Source organism: Filobasidium floriforme (genome assembly GCF_021052385.1).
Source record: "Filobasidium floriforme strain CBS 6241 chromosome Unknown HD553scaffold_2, whole genome shotgun sequence".
Classification (NCBI taxonomy): domain Eukaryota; kingdom Fungi; phylum Basidiomycota; class Tremellomycetes; order Filobasidiales; family Filobasidiaceae; genus Filobasidium; species Filobasidium floriforme.
Genome location: NW_025763623.1, coordinates 699,747 through 721,268, shown reverse-complemented (window position 1 = coordinate 721,268; position 21,522 = coordinate 699,747). Strand labels below are relative to the sequence as shown.

The window sequence follows — 21,522 nt, the reverse complement described above, 5'->3', positions numbered from 1 at the left end:
GAAAATCAATATTTTGCTGATCTGTGTTTCATATCTCGCGTAACAAGCACTTCGAGTTCTTGAGCATATATGAATATCACTTCGAGCCTGAGTCTTACACTGACAGTCCTCCAATTCGATCGACCTTATATACAATCCCTTTAAAGCACATACACGAACCGAGGGTTCTTCATATCCGTAATGTCATCGTCCTCCTCGTTGTGCTCGACGTGCTCGACTGCGCCTGCAGCATCCTCTTCTGCCTTGGTCATCATGGATCGATCGACGATGACGGCCTCCATGCCGAGTTCGACACGCTTCTTGGCATTAAGCTTGTTCAGCGTGATGAGGAGGAACATCTGCAAGATGACGAGCGCGAAGAGAGCGGCAAAGACTCCCATGACGATCTTCAAGCCGGTCCTGCGAGACACACGACACACAAGAGGGTTAGCGTCCAGTCCTTAAGAAATCTGTAGCATCTACGTGGACGTACCTGTAGTAGGGTTGTTCCTTGGCTTGGAAGAGGAAGGGTCCGATGATGTTACCGGCCGAGCTTCCAATGTTGTACATGACGGTGACAACGGCCTTCTTGGTGGAGCCAGCGGTATTGGCGATCAACCAGGTCACGATCACTGTATACGGTGAAAACGCGTTCTCGAGTCAGTCACTTCACTTTCTCGTTTTTTTTTGTGTCCGCACTTCACCCTCAGGAATACTTACAAGGGTTTCCAGCGAAGATGAAGCCTATACGATGGGGTACACATGAAGACGAAACATCTGGTCAGTAATTCGCCCAGCTCGCCGTTCCCTCGAGCGAAGCGAATTTACCAAGTAGATAATACCTATACGATGGGGTACACGCGAAGACGAAACATCTGGTTATTGATTCGCCCAGCTCGCCGTTCCCTCGGAACTCACCCAACAAGGTTCTTTGCCGCATCACTTTTCGCTCGCCCGCTAGTGACAAGGATGATACAGCCGACGAGTACGGGCACGCAGATGGCGGCGAGGGGGACACCCTTGAACTTGAATCGCGTGGCAATCCAAGCGAGGAGCACAATGACGAGGAGCTGGACGGCACCGAAGGGCATGTTGAGGAGGGACGTCTTGTAGTTGTCGAAACCGAGACCCTTGACGAGAAGTCCTCCGAACTGAACCAGGAAAGGTCTGATCAGAATCGCGCGCGCCCATACTCGTCGAGACGCGTTCAGACTCACAGTTCCGGTGACGTTGGCTCCGGCATTGAGCAAGATCGAGGTGCATACCATGATCCAGGTCTTAGGGTCCCAGAGGGCTTCAAGCAGTTGAGGCACCTTGAACTTGCTCGATCCCGTTCCAGTCTGGTTGAACCTGACGCGTTCGTAAGCAACGGCCCTGTCGTGCTCGGTCAACCACTTGGCGTCGTCGATATTCGAGGGAACGACGTATAGAATGACTGGGGCGGTCAAGATGGTGAGACATGCTGGAATAATGAAAACCAGCTACAGATAACACCTTCAGTAACTTCCTCCAGATCGAAACAATCGGTCCAAGACTTACCTGCCAACTCGAGATGTGAGGACTCTTGACGTGCCCAATTCCGAAGCTCATCAAGCTACCGAACATGGTAGCGAGACCGTTGGTACCATACCTAGAGATTATTGACAATCAGCAGGGAACAAGTCAATAGCGGTTGACCTAATCCCGCTTACCAGGTGGCCACACGCAGAGGCTGCTCCTGCCTCCTGTACCACTGAGAGGTGATCATGGCGAAAAGGGGCAGACAGGCCGCCTCGAAGAGACCGAGAAGGAATCTCGTGGCGCACAACGAGGCGTAGCTCTTCGAGAACCCCATTCCCAAGAGCGCTCCACCCCATCCGAAGACCAAACCAGCCATGTAGTATTTAGCCGGGAGACGGACCAACAGGTAGGATGAAAAGGGCTGTAGGAGCGTGACAAGGACTCTGGTCGTCAGCAAGCGCTCGAAACCGAGGGAGACGGGGTTGCACTCACGAGCCAAACGAGCTGGGCGATAGCGTTCATGGATGCCATGGTACTGTATTCATTCCCGTGGAGACCAGCTTCCTCTCTCAGACCCCAGACGGCGGCTATTTAGCGACACAAGATCGTCAGCGTTCGCGTCTTCAGTGTTTCAAGAAGACAACTCAGACGGCTCACCGAGACCGAGCAGGTATTTATCCAGAATTTGCAAGAAGTAGACCTGAACGTCGAGTGAGGTAAGTATATGCTGCTCTCGGGGGGACATAGTACAACTCACCCAGATGAGAATGGGTAGTAATCTCTTGTCGATGAGCCGGCAAACACGTTTGTCCTGGATAAGGCCAAAGCGCGAGAGAGCAGTAGCGTCAGTGTTTGCAGCTCGATCTCCTCACGTATGTGAACGACGCCAATCGACTCACGTCCTCGGGAGTGACGACGAGGACGTTGGCTTGCGAAGCCGCATCACCTTCATCGTGGATGACGTCGTGCTTCTTCTCCTCGACTGATGCGGTGTCCCAAGCTTGGTTGGAGGTCATGTTGGCGGAAAAGACTCGTGAGTGGTTGTGACTTGGAGAGATCACCGACGAGGCTCGATGGATTCGCCCTCATCTCGTCGTGGATGGAATATATACCTCGTTCGACGTCGGGCTTGACGAGAGGCCGACTAGCTGACATTTGCATTGCACGACCTTTCGATGTGGGGACCATCGGTCCGATCTCCAGACAGCCAGGTTCGAAGAGGGGATTTGCGGCGCATGTGAACACACACGCGGATTCGAGCGCGCGATTTGCGGGACCTGACTCTCCTCGCTTAGAGCGTTCACTTTGTTGCCCCTCACGGTGCCCCGGTGCGACGACCTTTACGACGGCATCAAATCTTGAACCTCTTGTCGATCACCTGTCATCCCGCCCCTGGCCAGCTGGCTGTTGACACCTGTCCCAAGTTCCAAAGGGGGGGGGGGCTACGGTCCGATCTGAACCGATTTTGGAACACACATCCCCACCCCGCCAAAGTTGGTCGAAAAGATCCCGCCGCTCACGGGCTCAATCACACGACCTCGCGACCTTGTCCATAGCCGCTGCCTAGCAACGCCGACCCATTTCTGACCTGCGTTTCTAATATCTTGTCTAGGTTCTGAACCCAACGAGCACAACAGGTTGTCATGGATTACTAGATGCTAAAGAGACCATACAACGTTTCGCAGACTGTTCACTTTGCTGTGCTGCAGCCGCTACTGCTGGTGATGCTGGTACAAGTCGGACGCGCTTGGGAAACCCCGACGCGTATCCGCATATCGGCGATCAAGGTTACGTCCGAGGCTTGGCTCTGATCCCAGACGCTCGGCTATGGACGGTGCCACGAGATCGCGCATTCCAGGATCTTGCGTCCGGTCCGAATGGTACTCTGGATTTGCGGGGTGGTTGTGATGATAGGGATACACAGGACTGGCGAGCGGGAACCCGCGACCGGAGCCCAGGTCGAACGATCCTGGCATGTTGGAACCGTCGATCGCTCGAGCTGGGGAGCCCCGGACCGCAGAGCTTGCCAAGACATTGCTTGGCATAACAGGCCCTCTTTCCGGCGGCGGTACGGACCGGGACGTCGTCATACTTTGAGACGTCTCGTCGCTGCTCGCGTTCAAGAGGTCGTTGATGTTGCTTCTTCGAAAGACTTGCGGCGGGGCGGAAGACTCCTTGCCGTCTTGCTGGATCGAGATTGCCGGTGCCGGCGGCAAAGTCGAACCGAAGGAGAGCTTCTGAGACGAAGGACCTGGAGGATAATGCATCGAGGGTGGAGCGTAGGTGTGTTCGTTGGACGTCGGCGAGTCGTTCCTCGAGACGGACATGAAATCTCTGATAGGAGGTAGATACGGCGCCGAGTGCTCAAAGGCTGAAGCTGCAGCGGGCTGACCTGACCACCCTCCGATCGACATTCCGGGACGGAATGACATGGATTCTGGATAAGTCAGAGCTGATCCGGCTGCCGTGTAAGGTTGACCGTCCGTCTGTAGCGTGTAAAGGAAAACATGTTCAGTCCCGCGATCCCGGTTTACGCAATGATTCCTCCTCTTCAAGACTCACGTCGCGTTGCAGAGACTCGGCTCCGATCGTCGATGCAGTCCCAGGTGTGATCGGTTGATCACCAGCTTGAGTCGCATCCGTCGCCGCCTGACCGGGAGTCAGCGTAAGATCAGCACCCCTCTTCGCTTTGGGCTTGACCGTTCTTCGCTTCTTGACGGCGGGGGTTGCTGTAGAGGACTCTCCGACCTGTGAAGGCACGGTGGCAGGGGCTGTCGCTGCTGAGGCTGCAGGTTTATTACGCTTCTGCCCCGGTTTGGGACCTGGCTTTTTCCGCACTTTGGGAGGTGGGGCCGTGGGAACATCTTCTTTCCCCGCAGAGCCCGTCGACGCGACTGTCTTGTCTACCTCGTCCAATTTTCGTTTCGGCTGCTTTCGAGGATTCGCGGAGAGCTGTGTCGGAACTGATGTGCCGGCAGGATCCCTCCCTGTCGTCTCAGCGATGAGAGCTTTATTGCCGCGGACCATTCCGACCATCCTGGAACGCGGGGCCGTGATGGTATTCCTACCATTGGCGATCGAGGATATGGGTACCTCCTTGTACTGTTTGGCCCCTCCTCGAGCTGGCTCCTTGAATGCCTTTTCCTTCTTGCTTAGGTAATAATGGTGCACGCACTCGCTGGCGGTCCGACCTGGAATCCGCTCCGCAATCTCGCCGAATCGCTTGGGGAATTGGGCGTATAGTTTGCGGAATTCGGCATCCTCCTCTGCCGTCCACTCGATATCGGTCTTGTGACTCATGTCGTAGAACGCCAATGGGTCCTGAACGAGGGACGTATTATCGTCGTAATCCAAACGGTAGCCAGATGGCTCGAGAACCATGTCTGGTATGACGGCCTCGGTCTTTCTGGCTCGAGCGACAGGATCCGCTTCCTCTGCCTGACGGATCGCCATCAGGATACGCTCCAAACCCGCCTCGTCACCGTCGTGAATGCCCAACATTTGTTGCTCCGTGTCGATCGCGCCTCTTCTTCGGTTACGAGGCGCAGGCCGGGTGTCCTTATCTACCGCCGGCGTGGGAGGGAGTAGCGTAGCCTCGTACACCCTCCTCAACTGTTCGTTCTCTTCTTCGAGAAGGACCCGTTGCTTCTGCCAGGCTTCATCGAGTCGGTTCCACTCTTCCTGCAGAGCCTGCACATATCGCTTGTAGTCTTCTTTGTTTTTTATGCATCGCGCGGCAACGATATGTCGAACCCATGTGGAAGGATGGTTGGCCTTGAGCCGAGCAATCTGCCACGAATCAATCTGTTCGGCTTGAGCGGCTCGTACATTGTCATCGTTTCGTGTCCAGTTATTTTCCGCCAACACGTTCTCGACGGGGTTGTTCACATCCATGCGATTGGTGTACCGAGTCTTCAGAAGATCTTTCGCAGCTGCATGAGTCGCAAAGTCAAAGTCTATGAACTCTTTGCCGTACGGCTCGAGCGACTCTTCGGATTCTAGCTCGCTCTCGATCGCGTCTTCTGGAGTATGCGGTGTGTTGTCCGCAATTCTCTCGGCAGGCCTGAATGTACCGTCTAAGATCGACCCTGTATCAGCGTTCGGCTTTGGCGTCAAGAGGATCCCTTCCGACTGGCCTGGAGGGATCAGGTCATCATTTGAAATGCTGTCTGGTCTTCCTATAAGTGGAATCTCTGATTCGACTATCAAGTCGGCAGATTCTCTGACAGGCGATGAAGGCTGGATCTCGGTCAAGGGAGATGTTGGTGGATGATCAAAGGTTTCTGGACGCGCTGGCGGCGAGCGTAGCCCCAGCGCATTGGTTGATGACATGGGTTGTGCGTGTGTCTGGGCTTCTTCCTCCATCTCCACCGCAAGGGAATCTTGCGAGTCGCGCCGTCCTTCTTTTTGTGTCTGAAAGATTGGACTCTTGGGGTCGTTGAGAGCCTCATCTGGAGCAGGAGACAAAGGTGGCGTCGATGGTGTAGACGGTGTGGAAGGCACATGGGAGGGTGATCTTCGCACCTCTCGGTCTTCATTGGGCAAGCCCTCAAAAGCGAGAGGTATGCCTGTGGAAGGCGCGATGACCTCCTGCTTGATCAGACTGTTGGCCGGCTTGTCGGTGACCTTGCCAGATTCGGCGGTAGAAGATCCCCTCTCAGACTGATTCTTGAACTGTAGTTCTTGCGTAATGCTTGAGCTCGAATCCTGCCTGTCGTCAAGCTTGACAGGACTAAGTGTGCGCCTGTTCTCCGGGCTGTAGAGGGTTTTGGTGGGACTTCTCGAATTCGGTTGATCCTCTGTGAGATTCGGTTTGAGAGGCGACGAGCCTGCCGATGACCTTCGAATGTCGGTTCCTTCTCGCAGAACCCGATCTGGCGATCCTCTAGAGGACGCGCTACGATGTCGTTCAGGCCAGCCGTTGTCTCTGCCAGTATTGCGTGTCCCTGATACAGACCTGGATCTAGCTCGGGAGGAACCTCTCGACCGTCCAGGTGCATGGTAGCGACTTGAAAAATGCTCACTGTCGCCGGCTGTTCTGGGAGTCTCTGGAGCCGAAGGCGGTGCCGTCGTCGACATGGAACTGCCTGCAACGCCTCTACCCTGTCTCATCTCCTGCATTAACCGATCCATCTCTCTCCTCCTAGCCCAGTTTCCCACACCTAGACTACCACCGGCGGTCGATGTCGAGACCCCATCGACGCTTCGAGCATCGTAACGTCTTGACGCTGAAGATCCTGCCGAAGGAGGTACGAAGGAAGCCGTCCGATGGGGAGGCGAAGACGCTCGCGGCGTGACCAGACTGTACCCAGAACCCTGATTCGTTCCAATGTTGAATCGTGGTCTATTATCCTGCTCGACCGAAGGACTCTTCAGATTCTCTGCCATCGCCCTGGGACCACTAGGAGGTACGCCCGGCCGATACCCTGGAGGCGCCCCACTGCCACCCGCCACACTCCCTCCGACGGACGATCCGTATAGTTGCGGACTGTGGGACCTCGTCCTCGCTCTCGATCGAGACGATTCACGTGATCGCGCCGACCGAACAGAAGCCCGATCCGAGTACCTCGAAGCGTGATTCGCATCTGCCGCAGACCCTCTCTCCCAACGATCCCGACCTCGGTTTCTATCGTCTCTTTCCGTGTTCCACTGTGTAGAACCAGAAGCGATTCCATCGCGCTCGTCGCTCGCACCGTTCCACAATGATTTAGGATCCGCGTAACCCCCTCTCTCGGGTACTCGGTTGCGATCACTACGAGGACCGGTAGGAACACCCAAGGACGGACCGGGAACACCAGCAAGCGGAGTATGATTGGCTGAGACAGCTGCAGCGGTCGAGATCGGCGTAGCGAACGGTTTCGAGACCAGAGGCGGTCCGGAAGGCCGACTGTAACTGGGCGGTGTTGAGATCGCTTGAGGAACTTTGGGTGGAGTTGCGTGGGTCGAGGATGGAAGACCCTCGGTCGCAGTAGGTATCGTAAAATCCCGGACGATATTACCATACAGTCCTCTGAGATGCATACCGAGTGATTTTAGCTTGCGATAAGACGATATCGATCTCGGTGATATCAAACTGTACGATCCCCACTTACCTTCCTGTGCCCGCTTGCCCAACAAGCGGACCTCTCTCGGGACTCCTCTCTCGCCTCTCTGGGATTCCCTCTCTTTCTCTCTCCCACTCATTATGTCTATCCCGCCTATCCATTCCGTTCGGGGACCTAGATCCACGCCCCATCGTCTTCACATCCGTTTGGTACGCTGAAGCCCTTGGACCGGTTGGGATCGACGCACCGCTACTATTGACAGCGTTGGTTCCGACACCGACCGGTCTCGAGGTCGATGGAGATGGTCCGGTAGATCGCGAAAGCGATCCAGTGTTGGGCAGAGGAGGGGGGACGGTCGCTTGTTGAGGCGGTCCAGGTCGATCATCACGATAATCCCTCTCTCTGTCCCGTTCTCGTTCTCTTTCCCTTTCCCGTTCTCGATCTCGATCCCTGTCCGCATACCCCGTCCGGTAAGTTGATGAACCATCCCTCGAATCCACCTCTCTTGTCCTCTCCCACTCTCTTTCCCTTTCACGTTCCCGGTCAATACGGTCTCGCTCGATACGTTCCCGTTCTCTCTCTCGCTCAACACGATCCCGCTCCTGCTGATCCCTGTCCCTGTCCCTATCCCTATCCCTGTCTGTCCAAACATCACGTCCTCTCCCTCCATACCCTCCACCTCTCGGTGCTCCTCTACCTCTCGGCGTCCCTCCCCTCCCACTCCCCCCGGCTCCTCCGCGGTAAGGCGAGATCTGAGGAGGTTTCTTGATTACCGGCCCTCCGGCTGCTAGAGGCGAAGGATGGGCAGACCCGCCCAAGGGGATCGCATTCGCATTCGCCGTGCTCGTTCCCGAATAAGGTGCCGGTTCAGGGATACTCGAAGCGTATGCAGGTCTGGTATGACCGTGGTTGATGTGATTGTGGTGATTATGGTTGCGATACTGATTGGTAGGTGGTCGCGGCTGATGATGATGGGGAGGAGGTTGATTTCGACGACTCGCCCAGGGGGTTATGCCGGGCTGTCTATCGTTGTTAGAGGCTGGCAAGCCGGATCGAGGATCATCTCGAGGCTGTCCCCATATGGTATGGCAAGTGAGATTTTCGAAATGTGAGCCGTTGAATTCAGTCATACGTGAACCGAAACCTCATATTCGAAGCTAGACTGACCGGTCTGTATGCCATTCCTCTAACCGTCCGTCGGTCTGGATGCCCCTTATTCCGCGAACGCTACCGATATTGTGCAGCCTTTTTCCCTGGATCCCTGGACGTTATTTACCGATCATCGAGGAGAAGCATGGTGTATGGTTGTCCGTAACCTTTGTGCGTATGTTTGTATATCACTGACTAAAGCACGTAAAGCACCGACGCTGTGATGCATGCAATTGTCATATTGTCGAGAATGTCCTGAACGGGGATCCCTCTCCGAGAGAGAGAGACATGCATGCCGTCATGATGCCGTCACCGTGAGAAGCAAGCGCAATCTGGGGCGACGCGCTTCTCAATCGGCGACTGACTGACCGATTCGAAGGCGTTTCAGCTGTACCCCTTGCGACCCTCGGCGACCGCTACGCACGACCGGGCTCGGATAAGAAAGAACTGATCGGTCTGACGCGGGCCGGTTGGCGTTTGAGTCGTTCATCATTCCAAAGGAGGGTCGTCGAGACCCAAAGGGCGAGGAAAGGGTGAGGCCAGCACGCGATCAGAACGCCGCGCGAATTGTTGATGAAACCTAATCAAAATTGATGAGACGTCGCGAACCGTGCGCTCTCCGATCTTTGCGATCCTGATTATCAAAACAAATACCGATCGACCTCGGAGATCAGAGAGCTCAAATACGATGGTCGAACATTGAAATCATCGATCTTTCTAGGTTCTACATAGCTACATACTATCAACTACCGCTACAACTCGTCGTTCGAAATCCAACCATCCGATCATATCATCCAAGTTACAAAAACATTCACGCTCCCTTGTCACATCACTTCCTCTGGCCTCTGTCTTAGCGATCCACCGATCCACCGAGGCTCGAAGAGCTTCCATCCCCAATCTGGACCCTGTCTCTCGCCGCGACGCACGACGACACCGAACCGCGACCCATCGAACTGCGCGATGCCAGCAGCCGACATGATCAGAACGACGACGACAACAACAAACAGCGTAAAGGAGGACGGCTCTCGACCAAGGAAACGGTCCTCGTCAACTTTTCTGAGAAAGCTGTGGTCGCTCAAGGAGATGAACAACAACGCATCGCACAGCGACTCCACCACGACGAAGCACAGTGACCCCGCCGCCGATAAAACGGACCACTCTGACGACTTTGACAACGTAAACGACACGCCCACTAACATCGACGCTGATACCGACAGCTTGAAGACTCTCGATCTTGCTCCCTCACCAACGAACGCACGCTCACCTTCAGCCCCGTTGCAAAAACCAATCTCGACAAGAAAACGGATGACCGCTCAATCGACCTCGCAATACCACCAGATGGTCGCCCAAGAGATCTCCAAGAGGATCCAATCCGTCATCCTTCCCAATTCCAACCCAAAATTCAAGTCCGACTCACGTCCCGACTCTATGATTGGCCATCAAATCGGAGGTACAGCTCGGAGGAAGAGTTTTTACATCGGTGATCCTGATGGCGACATGGACAATAGCGACCCAGACAACAACCCCAGTAACGACGACGACAATGACGACGAAGAGGAGGAGGAAGAGGAAGACTTCTGGAGCCTTCCCATGGGAGAACCCGTCAGGCCTTTTGTTGCGGGCAACAAGTTCACGAGGGCGAAGATTTCGTCCCCAAAGGTACCTGATTTAGGGACCGTCAAGGAAGAGGAAGAGGATGAAGAAGAGCAGGGGGGCAGGACGGGTCAGGAGGTCGAGTCGAAGGAGGGGTCGTATTTTCCTACTGTGCCCAGGGTGAGTTGAGAACACGTTCAAGGCCCCAGCGAAACCTAAGCTGAAGACTAACTTCGAGTCGCCGTTCAGCACTCCCGCAAGACAGTTGCCCCCTCATATTTCACCGGTTCATCCCACTCCTATATCTCTCGTTACCCGCTCATCTCTCTACCCAGACGACGGTCGTCCCTGGAGATCATCTCCCTAAACTCTCCTGCGGCGGACATCAACCGTCCACCTTCACCGAAACGCAGACAGGTCATCAGGGGGAAAGGAGACGTGAAGAGGTTGTTTGAGTTGGGTCCTTCGAGCCCGAGGACTTCGAGGGGCATGGACAAGGAGAACGTTCGGGTAGAAAAGGAGTGGCAAGAGCTGCTACCTCCTTCTGTCTGCTTGGTCTCACCTGAAGAAGGTGGGTCAGCTAGTTCTATATTCGAGTCCCAGACTCGAGAGCTAACGGAAATGACGCGTCCTTGCTCTGGCTTTGTCCCAACAGATGGCAACATCTCCGTCATCCTGCATCAACACGACCCCACGATCCCAACCTACAGCTCTCGTGACAGTATCGCCTCTCTGATCCTCAAGAACCCTAGCCAGGGGCTGGATGCGAACAAGGGGTTGTTATTTGATTATGAAGAACAGGACGACCGGTTGACAGAGGAGGGGTTTCCCGGCGACGAGGGGGACGCGTACATGACGGCTCGTCGAAGGGAGAGTTACCTTGACACTGCCGACAGCGAGAGCGAGAGCGACAATGACATGAACAAGGATACGGACATGTCTACGGATAAAGACCTTCAAACGCGAAGACCGACGTCTATCGAGGTACACGTCTTACCTGAAACATCCGAACCCGAAGACACATTTGAAACGCCTAGACCGCCTAGCAAGGTCAGGGCAGCCAGGCGGGTCTCGCTCACGGTATCGACGTCTCGGTTGAAGACGCTCGAACGAGAGCATGCGGCTATAACGATTCAGCCCAACCAGGAAGGTGAAAAGGGGGGTTCGACCTCGCCTACTTCTTCGACCTCTACGGTCGTCGTTGCCTCGGCAATAGTACGACCATCGGGACCGGGAATGTGGCGACAAAGCTATGGGGCAGATTCGGTCGCGTCAGATGACGGAGACATTTCCATCGGCCTCGAGTCTTCGAGAAAGTCAGAGCTTCCGGCGTTTGACTTTGACAATTCACCCGTAGCGCTTCGACAAGAGCACCAGGGCATCCGAGTCACACTCGCGGAATGTGAAGATCCTTCGGGCGTCACAGATTCAGTTCTAACGCGCCCGATCGATACTCCCGGCTCTGCGACCAAGATAACGTTTCAGACAGAGGGATCTTCGGCCTCGACCCCGACTTCCTCCGCCAGCTCCGAGGATATCGAAACCCCGACCACTCCGAAGGCAGTGCACCGAAAGATCGCCCACAAGCCCGACGACGCCTTGTTCAGATCTCAAGGATCTGGTCGATCGGTTTCACGTGAATCACTTCGTTGGACGACTCCGACTGTTGCGATTGACAGCACGCCTGCGAACCGACAAGACGTGATGCTTTCGATGGGCATAGACAGACCTTGTCCATCAACTATCACGACAACAGCTTCCCTGGGCCGGTCTTTCCCCCTTGCTCATAACCAAAAAGTCAACTTCGACGTCCATGAACCTGGAAGCGCGTCTTCACGTGCTACGGTCGGCGCTAGACTTCGTCGCAAAAGCCTCCGGAACATTTTCGGAGCTGCCGAATCGCACGGGCCCGGGAAGGGTGATCGAGGCCGAATTGAACCGCTCCACACGAGCTCGGGTGAACGCGAAACGCCTATGAAACGATCGATGCCTTCCCTCCGTAGCGCCGCTGCAATTAACGATTCGACCACGCCTGCGCATCATGTGCGGAAGCCTATGAAAAAGTTCTCGTTTTCGTCATTGTCGCGAGCGTTCCGGTGGTCGTCGACAAAATCGACGACCGATTCACAAGCCTCGCACATGTCCTCCGCAACTTCCGGTTCGATCGATGTCGATGTCGACCTCGAGAGATCGGTTACACCTGCTGTCGTCACTCATTCCGCGGCTGCGCAGGAGGGATCGTCATCGTTTCAATCGATCAGCAAGGCGTTCGCATCTCCGACGAGTACTCTAGCGGATGACTGCGCACAAGACAAAACATACGGAACAGGGCTACCTGTCGAATCAGTAGTCGTACCTCCCCCCAGATTGGCGCAAGGACCAGCTCGAAGGTTGACGTTCTCCTCAGCCTTTTCTCTCAATGTCGGTCAACAGGAGGTGATCCGACAGACGGCTGCATAAGAGCAGGACCCTGCGTGAGGGGACTTGGGTTCGATTTGTACCCTTTCGATATGGACGGTTTTTGCGGTCGAGTGTCAGGGAAGAATGGGCAAAATTATCGTTATATTCATCATCCTGGTTCTATCAATCTATCGTGGCCTATCGTTACTGTAAAACCTGGGTCGTCTACGTGATTATAAGGGACAAGACATCGCTTTCACTATCGGGTCATCATTCATTCCATCACATGCCCGAGTGTATGGCAGAGCCGGGTTGCCCCTGCGGCTTGAGCCCGTCGAACAAGTCAGGCTCTCCAGTGGGCATCATGATCCCCAAGCCGACCAGTCCACCGTTGCTTATCTGAGAGGCATAGGTGGAAGGCGGCATCGCCGTGCCATAGACGTGCGGTCCTTGACTGATGGTCCGACGAAGGTTGCCACCATGACTAGGAGAGACGGGTGCCGAAAAAGAGGTCATGCCATGGTACCCGTTCCCGTGTACGAAAGTCGTGGGTTGCAGGAACCCCTGACTATGAGAAGCAGGCGCCATGGTTTGGTACCTTTCCGTCTCGTCTCGCGAGGGGTAGGCCCGGGGGTAAGACATCATAGGTCCGTTGTCAAAGTTGAAACCCGACATCGGGGTGATGAGGTCGGGTGTCGCAGAGATGTCAACCATGCTGGGTCCTGACGAGGGATATTTGTCGTTGGTCGAGGGGGTGTAAGGGGGCGAGACGGGTCCGATCGAGGTGAAACCGGTGCGAGAGTGATGCAGCTGAGGGCGAACGGACCGAGGGTACTCGCTCGAGGTGGACGAGCCAGAGCTGTCCGATCGGATGGGCTGGTAGACCAAGGGCACGACATTGTGTCCCATATCGGTGGCGGAGATCTTTTTGGAAGGAGGGGCGATAGTCACGCTGGGCATCAGGACCGAAGGAGTTTCCTGGGTCAAAGGCTGGAAATTGCCGATGTGTCTCGAAGGCTTGACAGCCGAGGTATGCATGGTACCATGTGATACCTGGTGGAAAGGTCCCACGCCAGGAGGCGGAGCGCTCTCTAGACCAAACGCGAAGTCCCCCTCACTTCGCTTGCGGTCGGCAGAACCGGACGAAGTCGAGCATGTACTGGGTCGGCTCATATCCTCGGGCATAGACTCTCTCAGCGCCTGAGCCATCTTTCGGGCACGGCTGGCCTTGGTAGACTCGGTAGCGGAGATAGGGGTGTAGTCGCAGCAGCGGTGACCTCTAGTGCAGTTGGTGCATGGCGAACCTCCGTCACATCGGATTTTCCTGATCAAGAGAAGACTGATGTAAGCATGATGCAATGATTCGAGAGGGATTGATTGTCGACTCACCTCCTCCTGCAATATGTGCATGCCATCGTAACCCGTTGTCGCCTGCCAATGGGAAGTTCGGCTCGTCGACCGCTGCCGGGGGAAGTCGTCGGCGCAAAGCTGGTGTACTCGGCCGCGTGAGGCAGAGCTCTCATCTCGGTAGGCAAACCAGTTGCCGGGTTCGACTTGACATGCTCATGCACAGCAGGATATGATGGCGAGGGATGGTAGCCTTGGTATCCGTGATGAGGATGAGCGAAGTATGCACTTTGCGCTGGGCTGGGCGAGTAGACTGGAGAGAAACCACTGGAAGGTCCCGAGGCGAACGAAGGTGCTGATGGGATCATGGGAGCGGCAGGTGATGAGATGTGGTACGAGGTCGATGCGTGAGGAGCGTTGACAAAGTAGGGTTGATGGACGACGGGCGTCGTAGGGTAAGGGTGGTATGAAGGAGCCATCATTGTCGATCAGGTCGGTCGGGTCGAAGGGTAATGGCGAGACGAAGTGAGGAACACGACGAGGGCGAGGATATCGTTCCTATCGAACTGAACCGGTCGAGGTACTTGTACTTTCAGCCGGTTCGATGGTCGGTGATCTGAGGAATCGCCCGAAGCGGAGGGGATGCACAAGAGTGAGAGGGAGAGGGGGACGACGGGGATGTGTTGTCGAGTAGCGATCGAACATGATCACGGAGAAGCGTGGCCGAGTGATGGGTCGAAAGGATTGATGGCGGCGTAGATGTGGAAACGTGTAAGAGGGGGGTGGGGGGGGGGGGGGGATCCGTATTGATTGAAGAAGGGGGACGGACGAAATGAAATCGTTCGCAGAGGAGAGATACGGTGGATCAGCATGCGGTCAACGATGTGCCAATTTACGAGGAGGGAAAGAAGGGATTGATGATTTGATCTCTCTGAAACATCTTCTCGCCTTCTGTCCTTGCTGCACAGTCATCCATCTTGGGTTCCAGGCACAACTCACGTTTACGCGTCACGCAGACAAATGTCCGACGACAGACAGGGGGGGAATGTTGATCGGGGATGGTCGGTGAGTCGTTTGGCGATGACGATGACGATAGCTGAAAGTTTGGATGTTCAGGTTTGAGTGTCCAAGTATTGGTGAGCGGGATGACGAAGTATAACGGTAGGAAGAATCGTCGCGAAGCGGGACGGATGAACAGCCTTTTCCGGGACGGGAAGAAGCAAGTACGGACCAGCGCAGTTGTTTCTTTGGACTAGACTATATACCCAGGCAGAGCTCGTCTTGGTCTCCCGAAAGAACTGAACACGGCCCGCAAGGTGGTCGCGGACGTAATCCCTAGGCATGCTAGGCAACCGCGACCAAGGGATTCCATCCGAAGTGTGATGCAAACTGGTGCAAGGTGAGACCCACTTTCTCCATAATACCTCCGATGGGACGGCGAAGAGAAGTCGGTTTTCATTCGGCTCGGTCGAGGAGCCAAAGCAGCGACGAAATGAGCCCGCAGCGTGCTCTTGCTGTTCCCCGCGCTGCTCCCTTGCTCGACGCTCCCGGCACCCGCGCACCGTGGAATTACTTCTAGATCCTCGGTTGAAGAGGATTACCGGCATCAATTCCTCCCCAGTGCACGCGCCCGGTCGCCCTTTTTTTTTGTTTGGTAACGAGGAATGTTTCGGATACCGGATGTTCGCGTGTGATTGATCGAAGGAAATGAGGGTGTCACCGGAGAATAATTCACCGAATGCGATCGGCCACATGGATTGCATGTCGGGACCGTCGACTCGCGGCGGCGTGTGAGCTACTCATTTACCTGCCGGCACACCTCGTCTCGTCAATCGTGATCAGGTGTCTCGAATGTATATCACGCAGACAGCTCAAGGGAAGATGACCGGGCGCGAATGGTTTCGATCCAGCCGGAATGCTCGTCCGGTCTGTACACTCGGTTCCCAACCAACCTCCATGTCCAAGGAAGACAACCTCCGGAACTCTGTCGTCTCTTCTTTTCGATTCCGAACCGTCTGGGCGACGATCGAAAATTCCGAGTTGCATAGGACGATTTCCCACGCGCATAAGCATCAGAGGCAGACGCGCGCTTGGACCGAGAACGCGGGCGTATAATCCTTAGAGCGAGCCGTGCTTCTTTCTCTTGATCACCCGAGTACGCCTTTCAGGGCAGCTCGGAGTACCGGATTAACTGAATATGTGCGCAAGGGCGTTCGTTGGCCGGTCCTGCAGGTTACTCCATACCTTGTCACTCGCGCCTCAGGAATGTCTTTTACTGATGGCACAACGACGCTATGTCAGTCGCATAGAGCATGGAACTATAGGCTATGTCGCAATTCGTGAACACAACTACATTTGGGTCAAATCGGAGCCAATCCCAACCCCGTTTGGGAGGCTATTTGCTAGCCAAGGAAAGCGCACCCGACGAGGAATTCCATGTCTGCGCTACATCCGGGGCTTTCCACGCCCGATACGGGTGGGGCGTTCTGGGTCCCACGGCCATTGTCAGGGAGAAAGACTGGGTAACGAATGCTGAGAAGAATGTTGTTGCTGCGTTACAGCAATCGTGCTGGTAGCATCCGTTCCGAGAAGTTTCCATGTCGCTTCGATGCGCCATTTGAGACATCGTCGGAATGGGAGATGGTTTGAGCGCGGCTCACGTACCCCATCGCCGCATGTTTTAAGGGCCAACAGATCTGTACTGGTTTCGTCATTCTAGTGCCTGTTCACATCAACAAATCTCTGAGTATGCAGGTCCAAGATGGATCGTCCGACCGAACTCGAACGATGCCCGAGGTTAGGTCAGCAAAACGAAAATCAGTGGCCGAGCCAAGCACACCGCTTCGAACTCGTTGCGGGCCCAAGATGTTTGGTGTTCCCAAATGGCTGGCAGTGACATGTCAGCCATGCGTGAGAGAGACTTCAAGTAGAAATCCATTGAGCAGCAACACCACGAGCGCAAGGGCGTCTGTCCACTTTCAGCCACGTCGAGTTGTAATCTGGAGGTAAAATCACAGCCGGTCGAGCCGCAGAACCGTCGAATCTTCGGATCCTTCTCTCACGACATCCAAAAGAGGGTGTTTACGAGATGACACGAACGAACACCAGATTGTCCGGTCCAGCCACCCTAAATTCCAGTCGGGTTTCCCAGCCCGGATCTCCTAACGAGACCCTGTCCATTTCCGAACAGCTTTTCGGCCAAGCACTTTCCCAGCCTCTTGGCCCAACCGTGTTCGACAGATGCGACATTATCTTGCATTCAAATTCGACTGAACAAGATATTGGCATAGTGGCCACCGAGCTTGTTATCATATTACATGTATGCGCGATGGCGGCAGAATCGTCGACCTTCATGTTCTGCCATAAGGTTTGGGAAGGTTATCGTCGAGGCAAGAACGTTGAGGTCCGCTTTCCTTCGCAACTGATACAACGAGATAAGGGCAAGCATCCGCAGCCTTCCCCCGTGCTAATCTCAAAGTACCGCCATGGGAACTCATGGCAACGAGAGCTGTTGTTAGGATTCGAGGGTAGACTTGTTTTCTTGACATCTTTGTCAGAAGAGAATGCTCGGTTTCACGTGTGCTCCAAGACTCCCCCCGCCGCATAGTCTATCCAGCTCGTGTCGCATCACGCGCGAGAATCCGCCTGATCGCTTCGCAAATACCAGCCCAGTTGTTCGAGATGGAGTCTCTCCGGCAGGCATGACTCTCACTATCGTGGCCTGGTCTATGCCCATGGCACGAATACTGTCGTACCTCCAAGCTGTCGCCCCAGACTCACCGCGATCTTGTCCGGGCGGCGAGAGCAGCGAATGAGAGCTCGCTCGTAACGCGCATTCACGTGGTCATCGGAACAGTCCGCTCGAATACGAAATCTACGCGAAGTCGCAAGGTCATCCGAGACCCGAGGACGTGCTTTGACGGCCGTTCGCTCGGAACGGAACATCGACGGTGTTGTCGGAGTGGAACGAACCGCTTGCTGCTGCCTTTGAATCAGACCTATATAGTGGGTATAGAAGAAATAGTAGAAGATTTCGAAACCGCGAGGTGAAGGAGACTCGTTGCATCCGTCGAGCGAGCTAAGCGCGCAGTCACTGTCTCACCCTTGCATCATGTCCTTGACCCCCGAACAAGTCGCCATCATCAAGTCTACAGTCCCCGTACTGGAAGCTCATGGCAAGAAGATCACTACTACCTTTTACGCCAACATGCTCCGGGCTCACCCCGAGTTGAACAACATCTTCAACACATCAAACCAGGTCAATGGTCACCAAGCAGGGGCGCTCGCTGGTTCCCTCTGCGCATACGCTAAAAACGTTGACGACTTGGGAAAGCTTTCCCCGGCGGTCGAGAGGATCACCCATAAACATGCATCGTTGTTTATCCGTGAGGAACACTATAGCATCGTAGGCACCTATCTCATCCAAGCGATGGGAGAGGTCCTAGGAGCCGCGCTGACTGAGGATGTCAAGAACGCTTGGGCGGCTGCTTACTGGCAGTTGGCCAAAATCATGATCGATATCGAGGACGCTCTCATGAAGAGCGCTCATGGATGGACGAACTGGAGGGACTTTGTGATAACGAGAAAGCAAAAGGAGAGTGATGAGATCACCTCCTTCTATCTCGAACCCAAATCCGTGGAAGATCAGGGCAAGCCGCTGCCAAGCTTTCGGCCAGGCCAATATATCTCGGTCATGATGACGATTCCGGCGCTCATATACAAGCAAGCTCGCCAATACAGCTTGAGCGATGCGCCCGGACTGTCTTATTACCGCATCTCAGTCAAGAAAGAGGCCGGCCTCGGACGTCTCGACACTGCTATCGCAACGGCCCATCCAGGCTACGTCTCGAATGTTTTGCACGATGCAAAGCAAGTGGGAGATATCATCCAGGTGTCTCACCCTTTCGGCGAGTTTGTGCTTGACGGTTCTGCGGCGCCTGATGCGCCAACGGTCTTCATCTCGGCTGGCGTGGGTTTGACGCCTCTGGTCTCGATGCTGAACGGTATCACGAGCGAGTCGAGCGGCACCGGTCGACCCATCTCTTGGATCAACGCTTCCAAGACCACCTCGAGGCAGGCCTTTACCGGTCACGTGCGTAACATCGCAAAAGGGCAACCGGCGATGCGGATCACCAACTTTGTCTCGTCGCCTACTCCAGACGAGCGACAAGGTATCGACTTTGACCATGCAGGTCGATTGAACCTACACCTTCTGGACAAGCTAGCGGACCTCTACTTGGACCGCGACGATACTAGATACTACGTCTGCGGGCCTGAACGGTTCATGCTGGATATGGAGGCTCAGCTCAAGGCGCTCGGTGTGGCAGACCTGTCGCGCATCCGTATGGAACTCTTTGGGACAGGCGGCGTGCCGAGGGAATGATCGACGAGAGAGGGATCGTGATCGACGCGATAGTAGAACACTTGTTTGCCCCCTTTTCGTGGTGGAGTGTACCGATAGATGTAAGACAAGCATGCCGGTATTGTTGGTCATCGTTCCGCAGTGCAATCGAACTCGATCGAATGTAGGGGAAGAGCAACCGCGGCGAAAAAGTGAATCGAGGCAGAGCCCGTCGAGCGGGTTCAGACTCCAAGCGAGATTCGCGGCGATCGTCCTTGGCGAGGTCCCGAAGTTCCGAACCACCCGAGCGTTTCGCAGAATCCTTCGTTGTGGCATTAATCAGGAGAATTGCTTGCAGATACAGTCCAGCATTCGATAATCTATTTTCAACAGGCTACGAAACCGAGCGACCCCTTCTTTTGTGTGCGGAGGAACAACCTCGGGCGGAGGCAAAACGGAACCTTTTCTAAGAACCCGCTGCGTATAGCTCGTTAAGCTGCTTCAGGCGCTCGGGGATCTTGTCGACGGTCTCGTCCGATACGTTGGCGATGGCGAATCTGCGAACGGATCGATCGTCAGCCAGCCCCCACTTGAAGCTCACAGAACCTGCGCAACGGAGCACGATATAGACTGGTCGGCTCACCTCAACCACCTGTCACTGATGAGCTCGCTGCCCATCCTCTCCAAGCTCTTCCACCCTTCGTCCTCCCTCTCGGGCATGAACCAACATCCGGGCAGCGTCAACACCCCGCACTCTATGGCCAACCTCTCTGCGACCCGTTCCGAAGTGACGTCGGGACCGTACACGTCGGGGAACTTTACGTAGGAAAAGTAGCCGCCGGATGAGACGACCTGCCAGCCAGGGACGATGGAGATGGCGTCTTCGAACCGTTTGAGGCGGGAGGCGAGGGCTTTGGAGGTGGATATTAGGGAAGGTCGAAGGGCGGGTAAGAGTTCGGCGAGAGCGAGTTGTGGGAGCCTGGCTGGGCAGATCTACATCGTCACCAAAAGGTAGAAAGAACAGGTCAGATCAGTCGGTCGACCTAGACTAGACTAACCCCGTTTTTTTTCCGAAGACTCGCCTGAATACAATCCGCCACGGTACGGCAAGCCTCCAAGACCGTTCGACTCGCCACGATGCCCCCCAACCGATACCCGGGAATCTTGTAACTCTTACTAAAGCTGAAGAGGCTGACGAGCGTCTCGTCCCAATCGGGCTCGTCGAACAGGTCGTGAGGTTTCCCTCTATCTCCCGCCCCGGGCGCTCGCGATGGTGACGGAGGGACAAAGTCTCGGTAGGTCTCATCGACGACGAGGGCGATGCCGGATTCTTTAGCCAATCCACAGAACGAGTCCAGCAGGGCCGGGGGGTAGATCGTCCCACATGGATTGTTTGGGCTGACCAGGGCGATCGCACGTGTCCGAGGTGTGATCAGGGACTTGGCTTGGTCCACACTGGGCGTGAAACCGTTCGATGGGGAGAGTGGGAGGGGGACGGGCTTGAGCCGAAGGAGTTGAAAAGTCATCAACATGTTGAAGTACTATAACATGGGTCGCGCAAGCCATCGAACAAGGTATCATCAGTCTCTCTGCCGTCGTGTCACGATGCGCCCCGGATCCGAGATGCCTACCCATGGACAAGGAATTAGAACTTCGTCTCCTTCCGAACACAGCACACTCATCGTCAAGTAGAAAGCCTGATTACACCCTGCAGAAATGGCGATCTGCTCCTTGACGACGCCCACTCCACCCGATCCCTTTTCGTTCCACCGATAGACATCTCCCATCTCCTCCTTGACGGCTTCCCTCAACCCGTCGTCTCCCTGAATGGACCCATAATTGGCGGGCTCTCTGTCTTGAGAGAGTTCCGAGATCCTGTCGGTAAAGATCTTTTCCGGCGCTTCACCGGGCACGCCTTGAGAGAGGTTGAGCAGAGGTCGGGATGCGGTCGCGGGGAACTGCCGAATCCAGGCTTGAGCCTTTGGGATTGGCGGCGTCATGGTGGACCTGACGGTCCCTCGGACGGCGAGATTTGGCATGATGAATCCTATCGTGCTATCTTTCCCACGGTAATTGACTCTTTTTGCCTGCACGTCTTGTAGCTTGTAGCTTGTAGGTTGATCGAATGATGCAATCTTGATGTATGGATGTCTGATATGGTTGTCTGCT

At 55.2% G+C, this 21,522-nt stretch overlaps 5 protein-coding genes across 5 annotated transcripts; 1 reads left to right on the top strand and 4 right to left on the bottom strand.

Moving 5' to 3' along the window:
• Positions 1-17: 17 nt before the first annotated feature.
• On the bottom strand, positions 18-2,697 carry HD553DRAFT_304357 (major facilitator superfamily domain-containing protein). The gene is made up of 12 exons (XM_046178993.1): positions 2,379-2,697; positions 2,237-2,290; positions 2,137-2,179; positions 1,972-2,066; positions 1,671-1,900; positions 1,519-1,609; positions 1,197-1,460; positions 898-1,130; positions 808-821; positions 700-723; positions 473-611; positions 18-399 (listed from the first exon to the last, which is right to left on the bottom strand). Exons 1-12 carry the CDS (start codon positions 2,493-2,495, stop codon positions 141-143), a joined length of 1,563 nt encoding a protein of 520 aa, XP_046039641.1. The 5' UTR covers positions 2,496-2,697; the 3' UTR covers positions 18-140.
• A 1,911-nt stretch (positions 2,698-4,608) lies between these two features.
• HD553DRAFT_267365 (uncharacterized protein) lies at positions 4,609-4,860 on the bottom strand (the record flags this gene model as incomplete). The annotated part of the gene is made up of 1 exon (XM_046177519.1): positions 4,609-4,860. A coding segment is annotated over one exon (252 nt), but the record flags the coding sequence as incomplete, so codon positions are not given.
• A 7,957-nt stretch (positions 4,861-12,817) lies between these two features.
• On the bottom strand, positions 12,818-14,780 carry HD553DRAFT_304353 (uncharacterized protein). The gene is made up of 2 exons (XM_046178992.1): positions 14,055-14,780; positions 12,818-13,989 (listed from the first exon to the last, which is right to left on the bottom strand). The coding sequence occupies exons 1-2, from the start codon at positions 14,492-14,494 to the stop codon at positions 12,948-12,950; spliced, it is 1,482 nt and encodes a 493-aa protein (XP_046039639.1). The 5' UTR covers positions 14,495-14,780; the 3' UTR covers positions 12,818-12,947.
• Positions 14,781-18,014: 3,234 nt separating this feature from the next.
• Positions 18,015-19,705, top strand: HD553DRAFT_97868 (globin-like protein). The gene has a single exon (XM_046184641.1). It carries the CDS (start codon positions 18,124-18,126, stop codon positions 19,393-19,395), a length of 1,272 nt encoding a protein of 423 aa, XP_046039638.1. The 5' UTR covers positions 18,015-18,123; the 3' UTR covers positions 19,396-19,705.
• Positions 19,608-21,480, bottom strand: HD553DRAFT_97877 (pyridoxal phosphate-dependent transferase). The gene is made up of 4 exons (XM_046184642.1): positions 20,985-21,480; positions 20,412-20,894; positions 19,997-20,346; positions 19,608-19,910 (listed from the first exon to the last, which is right to left on the bottom strand). Exons 1-4 carry the CDS (start codon positions 21,390-21,392, stop codon positions 19,820-19,822), a joined length of 1,332 nt encoding a protein of 443 aa, XP_046039637.1. The 5' UTR covers positions 21,393-21,480; the 3' UTR covers positions 19,608-19,819.
• Between the last annotated feature and the right edge of the window lie 42 nt (positions 21,481-21,522).

Excerpts from the sequence above, each read along its gene's own strand:
- HD553DRAFT_304357 (XM_046178993.1), bottom strand. The coding sequence starts at position 2,495 with ATGACCTCCAACCAAGCTTGGGACACCGCATCAGTCGAGGAGAAGAAG. Across the intron at positions 2,291-2,378 it reads TCGTCGTCACTCCCGAGGAC|GACAAACGTGTTTGCCGGCT; the intron begins GTGAGTCGATTG and ends GGCCTTATCCAG. Across the intron at positions 2,180-2,236 it reads TACTACCCATTCTCATCTGG|GTCTACTTCTTGCAAATTCT; the intron begins GTGAGTTGTACT and ends CTCGACGTTCAG.
- HD553DRAFT_304353 (XM_046178992.1), bottom strand. The coding sequence starts at position 14,494 with ATGATGGCTCCTTCATACCACCCTTACCCTACGACGCCCGTCGTCCAT. Across the intron at positions 13,990-14,054 it reads TGCACATATTGCAGGAGGAG|GAAAATCCGATGTGACGGAG; the intron begins GTGAGTCGACAA and ends TCTCTTGATCAG.
- HD553DRAFT_97868 (XM_046184641.1), top strand. The coding sequence starts at position 18,124 with ATGTCCTTGACCCCCGAACAAGTCGCCATCATCAAGTCTACAGTCCCC.
- HD553DRAFT_97877 (XM_046184642.1), bottom strand. The coding sequence starts at position 21,392 with ATGCCAAATCTCGCCGTCCGAGGGACCGTCAGGTCCACCATGACGCCG. Across the intron at positions 20,895-20,984 it reads TTCTAATTCCTTGTCCATGG|TACTTCAACATGTTGATGAC; the intron begins GTAGGCATCTCG and ends CCCATGTTATAG. Across the intron at positions 19,911-19,996 it reads ATCAGTGACAGGTGGTTGAG|ATTCGCCATCGCCAACGTAT; the intron begins GTGAGCCGACCA and ends ATCCGTTCGCAG.